The 15,694-nt window shown below is 37.4% G+C and overlaps 1 protein-coding gene across 13 annotated transcripts in view; it reads left to right on the top strand.

The window, feature by feature from the left end:
* Positions 1-14,200, top strand: part of msi2b (musashi RNA-binding protein 2b) — a 269,238-nt gene extending 255,038 nt beyond the window's left edge. For 5 of the 13 annotated variants that reach the window (XM_089121136.1, XM_039671242.2, XM_089121144.1 and 2 more), the window contains 3 exons: positions 3,001-3,155; positions 6,672-6,748; positions 9,595-14,200. In XM_089121136.1, coding sequence (XP_088977262.1) covers positions 3,001-3,155; positions 6,672-6,713 — 197 coding nt within the window. In that variant the 3' untranslated portion in view covers positions 6,714-6,748; positions 9,595-14,200. Of the gene's footprint in view, positions 1-3,000; positions 3,156-6,490; positions 6,636-6,671; positions 6,749-9,591 lie in introns of those variants that run through there. The other 8 variants (XM_089121135.1, XM_089121143.1, XM_089121137.1 and 5 more) reach the window with 7 other exon arrangements.
* Positions 14,201-15,694: the final 1,494 nt, after the last annotated feature.

Below are 15,694 nucleotides of genomic sequence, written 5' to 3' on the forward strand. Positions count from 1 at the left end.
TGTTCAGTTTGCTCTGCTGGTTGATCTGTGACAGTTGGTCGGTGTGGTATTAGTCCCGCCCCTCCTCCATTGTGATTGGACGGCTGGGTAAAAACTGACAGTAATGAGTGCTGCGCTTTATCCAAAGTTGAAGAGTTTTCAACTCTCGGCAGCCAGTAAAAAACGCTGTGCGCTCGGCGCTTCAGCGTGAAAAAAAACGCTCAGCACCTCGCTACGCTAAAGGCGTTTAAAAAACGCGGCGCTCCCATTGAAAACAATTGAAAACATACGCCAGGCGTGTGGAAAAAATATTTCGGACACACGGCCTAATGCCTAAAATATTAGTAATAATAAATAAATAAATTCAGGAAATACTCTCTGAAAATAATCTTATATTTAATCTAAATTATTATTATTAAAATCCTATTTTTAAAATATGTTTGGCTTCTGAAGTACGTATATTTTCTTTTGAAGATTATTTTATTATTTAAATTTTAAATCAAGTCTAAAATTATTTGTGCCCTTTTCACCCATTTCTTTTCCGAGACTGTTGTATTTATTTGGTCACTTTGTTCTCCCTTGCTTAATTATGCCTCATATTTTACAATTACAGTGGTGTAGTTGCAGACAGGTGGTACACTAGTGACAGCCATCTTCCCTTCCACTCAAATCTAGTAGCGGATGATACACGCTTCCCCATCATCCCTAGAAGTAGCTGACGCTATTTTGATACGCTGGCATTTAGAAGTGAGAGCTCTGACTGTAGAGCCGCTCACCTCTCCTGTTGTCTGTGTCCTCATTTATGTGAAAAGCAGACAGATTGTGTGAGTCTGCTTCGTTCAGTTTACCCACGGCGGCATATTGCCCCCATCTAACATATTTGCTCTCCAACCCGTTCTCTCCGGGCTAATATTCCATTCGTACAGATATCTTTTACCCTCCTGAGTTTTTTGGAGGCTGCTGCAGTAATAGACTCTCTCTTCAATGGGTGCTGATCTGAAGGCCTCCGCCTGTGGAGGAACTTGATTTAATATTCGCTTATTAATGGAAGTGTCACAGAGGGCTGTGTGTAGGAGAAAAATGAGCGTGGCACGGCAAGGGGCCTCAAAGTTTCTGAGTGCCTTCATTTAATTTAATGCATGCATTTGTTTTTATTTGCCTTAATTCGCCTCTCAACAGCAATGAAATGGAGGGGTCATCTGCGAATGACAGCAGCCATGGCTCAAGTGGGCTGATAAAATTATAGTCTAATTGTAATTCCCCCCCAAAAAAACCCCTCCAGCCCCTTGCTCCTTTCACACATTTCTTACTATTTCTGCTCTGTGGATTTGTGTTTAGAGGTTTTAACTTCGGCAAACAAACTTTACTGCCAGAGTCTGCCATGCAGTGTTATTTCAGTATTATTCTATTTATATAATATTATTCATTATTATTATATTATATATTATTTTGAATTATTATATTTTTTATAAGCAGTTTTCATTTTAATTTTAGTTAGATTTTTTTATAGCTATATAGCTTTTTATTTATTTTTATTTTAGCCTTAATTTCTTCAGGTTTATTTTTTTTATTTTATTTTTCCAGTTAGTAATTTTTGTGCTTCATGTTAAACTCATTTCAGTTAGTTAAAGTTACCCAATATTTTATCTTTATTTTATTTCAATTAACAAAAATATTTTCAGTAGTTTTAGTGCTGTCCTTAATCTTTAATTAATTTTACCCACCCTAAATATTTCTTACCGACCATGACCATGACACGCTGTGGCTGTGTTGTTTTTTTTATTAGTACTTTTGACAATGAATAAACAGCTGTTTGTCCTTTCATATTTGTTTGTCATTCTAAGTTTCTTGTTGAAACTGCATCTGACTTGAAAAAAAAATGACGACATCATTTCCTGTAGATTTGTCTTGTGTTGTTGAACCTTAGTTCTAGAGACGATGTAAGCAATGTTAAAGAACTTTAAGCACAGTTGATAAACTTCTGTTGCTAGAAGACACACATATCACAGCATGTTTGATTTGAACCACCCATTCTTCCAATTCAACATGAACTGTTTTGTTGCATTTTTTAATAAAGTTACCCAGCAACATTTTATTTACTCACCAAAGCCAAAATTTTGCGCTTGGCGAGTGTTTAATTTCAGCTCTTAGGCATTATCTTCAACGGTTTCTGCTTTCAGACCCAAATGTAGTTTTATTGAAAGTGGAGAGGAAACTCCATGATTCAGTCTTCAACGTTTTTACCCAAGACACCCTCAGCAATTTCCTGGTTTCCAGGCAGCTGCTAGGCTGATAGCCCCCTGACGCTAACTGCCAGATAATCACTGCTGTATATATTTTATATATTTAAAAAAAGAGACCACTTTCTCAATGACAGGTGTTGATTAGATAGGGGGTGTTGTGTCAAAGTCCCCCATGCAATTTTCAGAAAGGGACTGGAGAACCGGCAGTCAAATTTGACGGAGATTCGGCGTAGAGCACTTGATATGAGATTGGGGGAAAGGGAGTGTACGAGAGGGGTGAGGTTATGATAATGAAAGGAACCTGCAAGCGACTCGCACTTTTAAACATCACAGATGCCCCCAGAGGGGGAAAAAATCAGATAGATCTCCATCACACAGCAGTCCAGCTCTCTACGCTTGCCTAAAACCTACTTGAGTAGTACGCATGCCATGTGAATGCGGGCGATACGCGTCCGGCACGCTCTTTCATCTGCATGAATGATGAGATATATTGCTGCAGCAGTCGCTAGCTTCAAGTAGAGCTGACTAGTTTGTTGTGTGCGATGTGTGTGTATGTCTATGTGCAGTTTGTGACTAGTTTCTTTTAGATGAGAACACATTAGGCCGTTATTCCTAAAACACCCCAGGCTATAAACATACACACAGACTTCCTTTCAAAATATGACATTTTGTGCTTATACTGCATGCTTTTGCTAAGCTTGTTAGTCAAACTACACACCAGCAGTCCTGACTAGCAACCCTGCTCACATCACTGTTGGCACGGCCACTTCTCCGGCAGGCACCAACCCGCCCCGGCCTGGAGCCTTTCCTGGAGCCAGCAGCCCCGGGCCAGTGGCTGACCTGTACGGCCCCACCAGCCAGGACTCCGGCGTGGGCAACTACATTAGCGCTGCTAGTCCCCAGCCCGGCTCCGGCTTCGGACACAGCATTGCTGTAAGTACCCTGCTCCCCGCCGTCACGGTTTCTCTCTTCTCTACCACCTAATTCAAACTCCACCCTGCTCGAGTTAGCGCTTTTAGACTCTAGCAGCTGCTATCTTAGTTTAAGAAGAAAAAAAAAAGTTCATTTGGAGAGCGAGCAACATCAAGAAGGGAATTCACTAAAAATGAATTGCTGAATAGTAGCGTATTTATATTTATATTATGGCAGATTTGCACTAGCTGTCGGCTTTGTTTTAGCCTCCAGTTCACCTAATTGGGTAACAGTCCAAATACCCCACAAAATATGTTCTGAGCACAATTCGCCACCTTACAGTCCCAAAATGCAGCAGACTACCACAATTTGATGCACTTTACTTGATCCATGCACCTAAATTGGCTCGGTAACATGTAGAAATTGCGCATGCCTGGTTACAATTATGTTCTCCATCTTTATAAAATGCATACTAAATAAAATCGTGTTCATAGAAAGAATGAAGAGTTTTGCACTGAAATGCCTTCTACAAATGCGGTGCGTCTTTTTAATGAATTCCCTCCATAATGTTAGCTAGTTAATACATTAATTAGCTAATTAAGTTTCAAAATTGAATTTGTCCTGAAGGAATGAATATTTCTGACACAACTAATAGGACTAAAAGAATGTGTGATATGCACGTATGCGAAATCAAAAGAAGCAAATACACGAAGTTATGTGCTAAATAAATCACCTCAGATGTAATAGGTTGCGGTGGGTCCAAAGGTGTGATAGATGTGCGTGTTTTACCGATACTAATTATCAGGAACAAGGCTATAAAAACAACTCTCTTTTGAAAGCTGAAAAATGTGAAATCACAGTCTCATTAGTGCAAAGCAGGTGCCCTGGCAAATAGCTAAAGTTAGATAGCGTTGGTTTTAGCATTGCTAACATTTCTGCATTCCCACCAGCATTCCTCTCTCTCTCTCTCTCTCTCTCTGTTTCTGTCAACTTCAGGATAACAAACTGTGAACTTGTACCGGCTGTCAGCAGCAGTGTGATGTGTCAGTGTGCTTTTGTTCATGTGCCAGCCCGGAGGACAGAAATCTCACAATTAGTTTTTCTCTCATTTTCAACCCGGTATTTTGTTTCCCCGCACACAATGGCTTTTTTATTTTTCCAGCAGATGATGAGCATACCAGAGGCAGCCTTTGAAAGGTCCCCCACACAAAGTGCATATGTAAATCAATAAGCCGATAATAAACTCTTGTGAGAAACCCTGTCATAAGAATATGTTGTCTTGCCCTTTGAAGCCATAGGCATTCATTATTCCTTCCGTGCATTAGTTTTTAACCTTTAACGGAGCGGAGAGACGGAGCAGGATTTGGGCGTAAGAGAAAAGGAGCCGGAGCCGACTCGCAGGGGGGTTGATGAGGGAGGCCGCTCTAAATCACAGGCTGCCGAGGGAATTACCGGCTCCAGACGCTTTTTCAACCGCCGTCCGGATCTGCTGGAAAAATGAATAAGAGCTTTTGTATGTGAGGACACTGTTTATTGCCTATCTGCACACACCTCTGATTCATTCTGCTTTCAGTGGCCCTCCAATCTCTTGTTTGGGAGGAAAAGCAAATACCTTTTCTCTCTCTCTCTCTCTCTCTCTCTCTCTCTCTCTCTCTCTCTCTCTCTCTCTCTCTCTCTCTTGCCCTTAAGTACAGTTTGCCAAACAGACCGGGCACTCATTAAATCCAAACGGGATTTTCAGAATAACAATGTCACCTTGTGCTTGACTTTCAGAATGAGTTTTTCTAACCTAAATAGAGTCAAATTTAGGTTGGCCTCAAACCCTCAGAACATCTCGCTTGTGATTGACAGTGTTCTGGAGGCAGAAGGAGTTTTTTTTTTTTTTGCTCTGCCTGACATGAATTGCTGTTTCTCTTAGCCTCTGTAGCATCCTCACAAACTGAAAAGAAAGATTTCTTTCTATAAATGTATACATCTCGCCAGTCTTCTTGTTCCCCAGTGTTTAGACTGGCGCCTGACACCGGTGAAGTTCACAGTTTTGCTGCTCAGAGTGACGCTTATGTGATTTCTGACAGCGTTTGTATCTTGCTGCATGAATTGTGATTTCAGATGAATTCATTAATGTTGTTATTGTTGGCATGAATGTAAATGATTATATTTAATTACTTGATCTTTGTTTAAAAAAAAAAACAACTTTCTATTTGCTCTTTGAAATGTACATATCTCTTTCTATTTTGCTTCATTGTTTGGCACAAAAAGATTTAAAAGGGGAGAGCAGGAATAAATGTAATACTTTTTTCAAATATTTCATCCTAAATTAACCTCAAATATCTTTAATACCAGCTCATATCTTAATTCAGACATTAAACAATTTGCTGCTTAATTTGATGTGCGATAAATGTGACGGATGAAAAATTAATATGATGTGAATAATTATAGTTTGTAATTGTTAGTCTGTAAGTTTTATAGTCTGTTATAAGTTTTTACAAAAACCCTATTCACTTTAAAGGCCTTAATCCTGTAATTGTGGACAAATGTGGGCACAGAGGACTCAGGTGTGATCCTAATTTTTATTCGATAAAGTTTTGTCTATCTATTTATGGTGTTTTTTATATTTTTGGGGTATTTTTGAATTTATTTACTTCAAAATGTACCATATTTTCTATGTAAATTATGCTTATTTTTATGTTTTATTTAAAAAAAAACTACACTAAAATATCATTCCAATAAGTTCTTAGAGCTAGTGCTGTCACTTGGTATCTTATTTTGGCTTATTTTAGAACGCTCGAAATTACATTTTTTTTTCCATTCATTTCTATGGGTGCCCATTTTTGACCCAAATACAAGATTAAGGAGTTGTTTTTTTTTCACCCACTTAACATTGTAGAATTGATTAAAAAAAAAGTGTGTGTTCAGGAGGCAAACTTTGGAAAAGTAGCCAAGTCTTGTACCGCTCAGATCAAGGGAAGTATTTTTTAAAAATAAATCAAAACTATTTTGCCCACATTTGTCCAGAATACGGTTTTAGGGTTATATCAGGCCTAATTTTAAAGGGAGATTTGGATGTATTATGTTTTTATTGTTAGTATAATTACAACTACGTTTATGTTTACAACAACTTTCTTGCTGTACTTGCTTACACATTACTGTAGCTTGCGAAAACAAGTCGTGCAGCCTTAAAAAGCCTTGTAATATTACTGATTCCTATTGCAAGCTATGTTAGTGGACAGGATTTTATTCTTTCAAATAGGGTTTGATGTTTGATGCACCTACCACTCAGGTGTTAAAGTATCTTTATGGCCACGGTGTGTATTGTGCATTAAGTTATGACCCATTACATTTACTATGTGTTACAGTTATTCCTGCACTCTCCTGCTGTTCACCTAGATCAGACTGAGGGAATGATGTGGACTGATCTTTAAGGTTGATAGATAACATTCATTCATGCTAGCAACACATGCAATGATTGAAATGACTTACGAGTGATCACTTCACTCAGAATGCATACTGACACCATTACTAACTGTACACTTTTAGGGTCCTTTGATTGCGACAGCTTTTACAAATGGATACCATTGAAACCTAACAGGTGGTTGGTTGCCATCTCATTTGAGGTAGATATCCCATACCATTTATGAAATATAAATATATATATATATATACATTTGTTTTTTTTTTACTTGTGCATCATAATTCTGCATCTATTCACCATACAATCTTCCTGTCCCATCTGCCTATTCATTTTCCCTCTCCTTTTGATCTCAGATGAGATCTCAGTTTACGTTGAATCCGTGTAGTGCTCTTATTACTTTTTTCATCGACACCTTAAGGCTTTTAAAGGGCTTTTACGTCCCAGACAAGGGAATTTAAACTTCATATGCAACAATCTGGATTTCAAAAGTCTTATCTATCATTGAACATCTATGTTATTAAATGCTCATTTTAAAGCCTTTTAAAAGCCTTTAAAAGTGTCTCCCGCTTCTCAAACATCGTAAGCGCGGAGACTACACATTTTCCCCGTTACTCTTTGTCACTAGTTCCTCCTTTATCCGCCGCCTGCCTGTCTGTCATTCGACTGATCTTTCATGCATGATGTCTGCGAGCGGGTCTACTCAAAACTGCGCAGTTGCTTTCTTTCTCTGCCAGGGCTCTTTTGCGCGGCGCGTCGACTCGTATCCTCTATGAAGTGCTGCATTTGGATATTATGCACAGGTGTTGTGGCTTTGATTAGTGTGCACCTGGAAGCGAGCACTCTTTGCTGAGAATCTGTTGACTTAGGTGCCATCTGATGTAATTCATCAGGTTTTTCGGATAAGGCGCTGTTTCCGTAATCACTTCTCTTGTAGGTCTAGGTCTTAAGGACTGATTTTGAGTATATGCCGAGATGCCAGATAGAGCTAAATCGATGATGATTGGCTGTGTGTGGATAAGTGGATGCACATTTATTTGGTGAAAATCCCTCCCCTATACTTAGTTAATATTTGCACCCAGACTTTTATTATCTCCTACGGTGATGCTTCAGTCGCGATTACGCCAGACTCTGTGGCTCCGTGGCGTTTACCTGTGACCATGTCGTCTGGATAAGAGGCCTGCGCACTGCGGTTTGTTGCCCATAATCTTCCTAAAGAGCTTCTCATTTTGTCCTCGAGGCAAAACTGATGATTGATTTAATGAGTAGGTGGAATCGCTCCATCTGTATGGATTCTTCAAACGTTTGATTGAAGTACACATCAGCAGTCAGAGAAAGCAACAGCGACGGACAAGCGGGTTCTTAACTTGTCATTTCCTGGTTGGATGGACATCCGAAGAGTTTTTTGCATGCTTGAAACGCTAACATATGTGTCTGAGCTCCATGTAGATGCGATGTGTTTGCATAAAAGTGCTGATGTGTTCTGTATCTGAGCCTACAGGACCCAAGCTTATAATGAAAAGATGCTGACGGTGGAGTGATTCTGATAGTGAACGATGTAACATCTCTACTTCAATTTAAAGCTGTCAGCAGCAAACTTTCAGCCGCACTGAATCGATACACACTTTGTTTAAACTAGATTTACTGTGTACAATCAGAAGCATCAGTTTATCAAACACGCTGCACTTCCAAAGACTATGTGTGCTTTTAAAAAGCTCAGTTTTATTAGGAAAAAATACTAAAAAATGTTTGACTCAAGTGAAATTGTATTTGAAATGTACAGAATGTTTTAGAATATTATTTTTCATGTTTTAGAATAATACTAAATCAAAGGCGTCAGTGATGCAGTTTAAATAGTATTGAAGGACTTTAATTCTATGTGACCCAACTCACCCATTAAATAAATAAATAACATTAAAATTAAATAAACAAAACAAAAAAAAAAACAGGTAGACACAGACACAGTTTAAACTACTGTTAAAATGTTTGGGGCCAGTAAGATTTTATTTTTTTATTTTTTTGTACAAAAATCTGGATTTAGATTTGTCTGCAAATATATCGGTTATCGGCTTTCAAATATAGAAAATTATCGGTATCAGCCAAAATGTTCATATTGGTGCATCCTTAATTATTCCTGTGATGGTAAAGCTGAATTTTCGAGCCCAATCTCATGATTGTAAGATTTAAGTTTTTGTTGTTTTTTTTTTTGCACAAAAAAATTGGCTTTAGATTTATCTGCAAATATATCGGTTATCGGCTTTCAAATATGAAATATTATCGGTTTCGGCCAAAATGTTCATATTGGTGCATCCCTAATTATTCCTGTGATGGTAAAGCTGAATTTTCGAGCCCAATCTCATGAAAGTTCGTATCTATAGCACGAATGTCATTTCTCGTGCCATTTATACGCCAAAAATAGTTTTTGCGTGTATATGGTATGCGTTTTTCGCGTGCATATGATCGCGTGCACTTTCTGATGTATAATACGCACAAACTCCCCACTCCCCTCCCCCCTAAACCTACCCAAGGGGCATAGCATCATCACGCAAAAAACATTTTTGGCGTAAAAAATGCCACGCGAAATGACATTGGTGGTAGATACGCACTTTCATGAGACTGTGTTGGAATTTTCAGCATCATTACTCCCAGTCTTCAGTGTCACATGATCCTTCGGAAATCATTCTAATATGCTGATTTGCTGCTCAAATGACATTTCTCATTATTAATGTTGAAAACCGTTAATAGAAATCTGTTAGTTACATATCGGTAACGTCTTGACTGTCACTTTTGGTTAATTGAATGGGTTCTTGCAGGATTAAAGTATTAAAAGTAATCTTATTGACCCCACTTTTTTTAACAGTCTTGCATTCGTCTACAAATCTGCTTTTATGATGAGAAACACAGTCAAACGTGTCCGCGACAAGGTTCATAGTTACAGACATAAAATGATTGTCACCAGTAAGGCTCAGATGCAGCACATTTTATATATGTTATACCACACAGTATATGTGTGCAATCTGATACACTTACTGTATGTGTTTGCTTCAGCAGAGTTTATCAGGAGGCCCGGGGAAGACTGGCCGGAGTTTCTAATTGGTTCTGTGTACAGGTAAAGGCCATTAAACTTCAAGCACTACAGCGCTGAACGGGAATCTAAAGCTGAGATGGCGCCACACGAAGAACAAACCCAAACGTCAGAATCATCTCAGCAAGAAGAAGAAAAAAAAAACAACGAAAAAAAAAAACAAACAAAACAAATCTGCTGTACTATACTGAAAACCTGGCTTTTGAATATTTTATCCTAGTGTAGCCCTGACCTTGACTTAGGATTTTACTTTTCCTTTATTGTCTTTCCTTTTAGTCATCTTTAATTGTGTACACGTTTTTGTTGAGTTTCTAGATGTTCTTCATTGTTCTTGAAAGCTCTCTGATGAGAGCGACTATGTAAACATAAACTAATGTCTTTTTTTTTTTTTTTTTTTTTTGAGGTAGTAATATTCCAGTTTCATTTCACAGTCCTCGTCTATCGCGTTTTCAGGTTTCATTTCATTCGAGCAAGAAATCGGATCGAGATGACTCGGACATTTTTAATTCAAGCCTAAACCGCAATGAGTGGGTAACTCAAAAAAAAAAAATCTTAGTAGCTCTGTTCTATGTTTATTGTGATGTCTTGTTAACCATGATTACCTATTTTGGGCAATAAGAGGACTACAATATTTTCACAGTCCTTTTTTATAAATGTCATTTTTGTTGTCGATGAGATGAAAAAAAAAAGAGAAAAAGCTTTCCTTTTAATACTTTGTGAAATGAGATTTAAAAAGAAAAGAATTCTGAAACTGTAAATATTATTCTGTTCACTGCATCAAACTGTTTCTGAGAGAGAACCATATTTTTGTGACGGTGTCATAGAGGTTGTATCGTGCGCAAGACGCAAAAATATCTTCGAGGCTCAATGCAGTAACCGAGGTCCATCTGTAGCACAAAGGCCGTGATTTACCCCAGTACGGACGAAACTCGATCCAACACGCTTTGTAAATACCGTCGGCTTTCCAACTGTGCAGGTGTGTCCGACCAGCATACGGATTAGATAGTACGTTAAGATGTGCACAGCTTACAAAGACAATATAGAGAAATCACCACAAAATCCAAAGCACACATCAAGAGTTATGATTTCAAACCGTGTCGAGACATTTCAACCTTCATTTGGTGTCCTAGTGTGGGCTTCTTTTTCCCGTGCGCCGAACGATTCGAATATTTATCATCACCGAGGCAATATGAAATTGCTCTACGATTAGGAAAACCAAGTCTTTTATACCATTACCTCAGTCCTGTGAGAATTACTTTAAAGGAGATTGCAAATTAACTTATTTTAGCCTGAGACAGATATTGAAAAAGATATTAAAGTGTTGTTTTGAAATTAAGTAAATCATTGCACTGTGAGAGAGAATTTATCATTTTCTATTTGCACATGTCAACTGACAGTCTCTAACATGGGTCATGTGAAGGACCGCTGTGGAAAGCCTTTCCTTCCACACAGGATAACACTTACAAATCTGGAGTCTTGGCTTGCGTTGATTTGAAGACTGTACTTTTAAATGATCTCTTTCCAGGGATTTTATTCTAGAATAACAGAGATGACAGATGAGTTTATTGGTAGCAATAGTTCATTTCCTCAGAAACACTGAAACTGATTGAAACCAGTAGCTGCTACACACATTTGTTGTACATGTGGGGACTGGATTTGATGAGACACAAATGGCATTTAGAAATATGAATTGACTGATGTATGCTGTTTGTTTTTTTCGATCTTGTTGAAAATGTTTTATTTTTCTTTTATTTATTTTTGGGGGTTTTCTTTTTGGTTTTTCCGTTTCTGTTCATTTCACTGAACTAACAGGTGAGGCAGAATGCTGGAAGACGCGATAAAGTCATATGAGTTTTAAAAGACAAGGAGAACTTTGTGCTAACTGTTTGAGCTGTTTCAAAAAAGACAAACGTGCAAGAAAAAAAAAAGAAAAAAAAGAAAAGAAAATGATCCCGAACTTCTTTTCAATTTAAATAGGGATGGATTTTTATCAATATTTTTGTGGATGTTAATGATTATACTAAATATAACAATGACAATAATACAGATATTATGTACTGTATTTATCAATTGTTTCTCTTCATTCCCTGTCACCCCATTCAGTAATCTTATGTTGATCATTGTATTTTAGTAGTGTGTAAAAAAAAAAAAAAAAAAAAAGTACAGGAATATGACTTTACCTTGTAAAAGAGTGCTGTCTTGATGCCAGTGTAGTGGTCTATACACTTCTTGGTTAGTATTTTTCACATTTCCCCTCCCCCATCACTCTCCTTTTGTCGTTTTTCCCCTTTCTCTATATCTCACACTCTCTCTTTAGTGAGTAGTCGTAGGTGTTATGTACTTAATGTTAAGATGTAGACGTATTCATTAGCAATTGTAGGACCAGTAAGGATAGAACTTTCTCTTTATAATCATTTAAAGACAAAAGACAAAAAATGCTGAGCGTTCTTTTCATAGTAATTTTCCTTTCTTTTTTTCTTTCTTTCTTTTTGGTTCTCCTTTTTTTTTTTGTTCCACTGTTTTGCTGGTCTCACATGGTTTCAACTAACCAAAGCTCTCACTGATGAAATCTAGGAGAAAGAAATTGCTGTACGACTGAATTGTAATCAAGGCATTAATTGGATCCCCACCCTTGAATGTTTTAAAAGGGGTGTGTGCCATACTACCTTAAATGCTAACGCTAGATATGCAAAACCGTTTTCACTTTCATTCTTTTTTAAGGGGGATGCAAGCTATAATTATATTTTTTTAGTCAGTTCTAACACGGTAATGATGATGATATATCCTAATCATTATAGATCAAACGAATAGGTTTTGATGTTTCTACTCTTCAAAAAATATCCCAGTGGCATATGGCGCTACTTTTTTTTTTAAATCTTTTTTTTTTTTTTATCGTGTCTGCTTAGATAGTCATATGGGACATACGACATGATTTTTTTTCATTGCCAGCTTTTCATTTTAATTCAACATCTACATTCGGTAGCAGACAGCGTCATTGTCTGTTCTGACGTCATACGAATTCTCTTGACTTGAGTGTGAATCCAGTGTCACACTGAATCTGTATTCCTGAATCACATCTCTTCTCAGGGATATCAAACATGAGCCAATGTAGCCAATTTTTGTAACACTAGCGGGTTATGATCAGTAAATAGCACAACTTTTAATGAAAGGTGTCTAATCCAAGTAATTCAATATATTCAAGCTAAATTTAAAGGTGCTGTCGTCGGGATGACTCTCTCTTTTTTTAACTGTAACATCTTAGTTGGATGTCTCTTAAAAAGTTGAGTATCCAGCATCCATTTAGGTCTTGATGCTCGTATAGATTTAGAAACAGCTGAAGGCAAACGTTTAACGGCAGATGAAGTACTTTTCCCTTCTGCTGTCAAATAAGAGTGTGACTGAAAGCTGATTAAAATGAAGGCTGGCAATCTTTTCCTTTTGCGTCGGTTAGCTTAGCTTATTTTTTTCCCCGTAATTTGATCTCGTAGCTTGGACTTTAAGGTAGCATGGCTCTGTTGCCACCATTTTGTTTTCCATGGACAGCAGTTTACAGCGGATGAATGTTACACATCTTGCTAGACTAGTTAAATCATTGGAAAATTGTTGGTTTAAAAAAAAAAAAAAAAGAAAACGAAAAAAGAAAATGACCTGGAAGGTGTCGAGTGGTTTTGGGAGTGAACTACCGTATCCATTTAAACTTGAATTTTGCGGCAAGTGCTAGGCAATGGCCAAAACGATCATCCCACTAATAAAGCAGCGAAACGTCCTACACTGTAATGTCTGATGTACAGTATACTTGTATCCATATACAAGATATATATGTAAAGTGTATATATCTCTTTGTTAAATTCATCATCGTCATCATCATCGTAGGGAAACTGATGCTAGTTCACACGCTGTTTGTTTCACTGGCTGTGTGTTGTGTAAGAGCTGCAGCAGTAGTAGTTTAGCTGCAGAATGTGTCGCGTAAACCTGACGAGGACGCGTAGCTCAATGGAGACGGTATGGTCAATATGGTGTCATTAGAGGTGGAGGGTTTTATTTTTGCCACGTCCTTTGGGAACTCCGTCTCCCATTTTCTCCTGAGGTTCAGGCCTCGCTGATTGCCTTGCCCATTCCTAACACTTGCCCATTTTTTAATGTTAACGGACTTTTTACCGTGAGAACTGACTGAACGGACTGACGTCTGAAAGCATCTTTCAGGTCTTCTTGTATGGCTTGCTCAAGCCCTGTTGTAAAATAAACTAAAGTGGATGGGGGTCTCTCACATCTCAGATGTGGAAAGTATAATTTTATATTTGTATTTTCAAATAATAATGATAATAATAATAAAAAATGTTTGTGAAAGGTTTCCATCCTCTACTGTGGTCCAGAAATCAATGTGTTTGTCTGGAAAAGATTAAAAAAAAATAAAAAATAAATAAAAGAGTTTTGAACCATTTCACTCATGGTTTTTATTTTCAACTTTTTTCAAGCAATCGATTTGTGATTTGAAAGGAAATGAATATACCCTGCAAAAGATTGTATGCCAGAACATGCACAACGATTAAAATGCACAAAGTTCTTGTGTAAGTTTGTTTTTATTCTCACATTTGTTTATATCTTTCAATTGGATTATGACCTGTTATAGCTCACGAGTGTATATATATACATCAAGTATATTATATACAGTAAAAAGCGTCTTGATTTAAAACAAAAAGGTAAAAAGCACATAACTTATTAAGTCTATTTACTTAGTTTTAAGGCAATGTGTTTCAAGTTAAGTCAACTAATCACTTTTTACAGTGTGTGTTATGTATATATATATTAGATAATTGTAGAACTGCTTAATTAGAGCAACAAAAAAATTCACTGGGGAGCCTGCAAATCTGTATCAAAAGGGATACAAACAAAAACAATGCAAATAATACAATTATTGTGCATATAGAATAGCAACATAAGTAGGTCTTTTGTCGTTGATTTCAAAGTCTGTGCCCATTCATACTATTGTGTTTTTGGCACAAACTCATCTTTTACTTGGTTGAAGCCGTTAGATTGACAGATGCGACACAGACGGGGTGCTTGACATGCCCTCATTCTTGATAATCAACGTTATCAACCCAAACGTTAAATACACACTTGCCAAGAGGATAAACAACACATTGTGTGGTGTGCTTTGAATTAATAACTGAAGAGCATGAAACCAAACCCGGTTGACATTTAGATCACATTTCTGCTGTTGTTTATGAATATCCAAAATTGGCGAGTTTGAAATTATGCCCTTTTTTATGTTAGTCGGGTTGCATATTGTTGGGCCTGTGCACTGTAATACATGTCTTTACATTAAAGACAATTTAAAAACTCTGGTACCACATTGGCTCACTTGTTGTCCAATGTAAAATCTGCTGTATAACCAATGAGGGTAAAATATAAAGATTTTGTAATTAAATTAATTGATTGTCGTAGTGATATTTATAAGATGAAACGAATGAGTCGTAAATGTATTTAAGTAACGCCATAGGCCAAACAAAGGACAACATTGTGGTATAATTAGTTTAAATAAAGCTCAAGAGGTCACATTTAAGTCTTAGAAAGCTTTGCCACTGAAATTATAGTGCTAAATGTTTTGGTTGTCAAGTTGGTTTCGAATAGCTACATCTCGATTTGGACTGTTATTGTCTTTGCATTCCTAATTAGAAATGTTTTAGAGAGGAAACAAATATATGAATGTTAGGGAAGGAAGGATGGGGGGGACATGATTCCAGAAACAAAACCCTTTCAAATATCTTCCCCAAGACACAATGTACACAGAATCCAATCAGACAGTCCTATTGTTGTGTGGAACGTTTGTGTCTTCCCAGAGCCTAATCAAGAGGTGTTTCAACCGGGATGAAAAATGCAATGTGTGCAGGCTGGCAGAAATTAATGTCATTTTTAATTTGAGTCGCTGTCCCATTCTCAAATGTGAAATTGCCTTGCTGAATGTAAGGTGTGACAGCTATTATAAATGTGTGGAAATCCATCTTCCACCCTGCCTCCTCTCCTCTCTCTCTCGTCCTGGATGAGCAAGCTCTCTTCATACAGTCA

Source organism: Pimephales promelas, chromosome 16 (genome assembly GCF_988280905.1).
Source record: "Pimephales promelas chromosome 16, fPimPro1.hap1.1, whole genome shotgun sequence".
NCBI classification, from domain to species: Eukaryota; Metazoa; Chordata; class Actinopteri; order Cypriniformes; family Leuciscidae; genus Pimephales; species Pimephales promelas.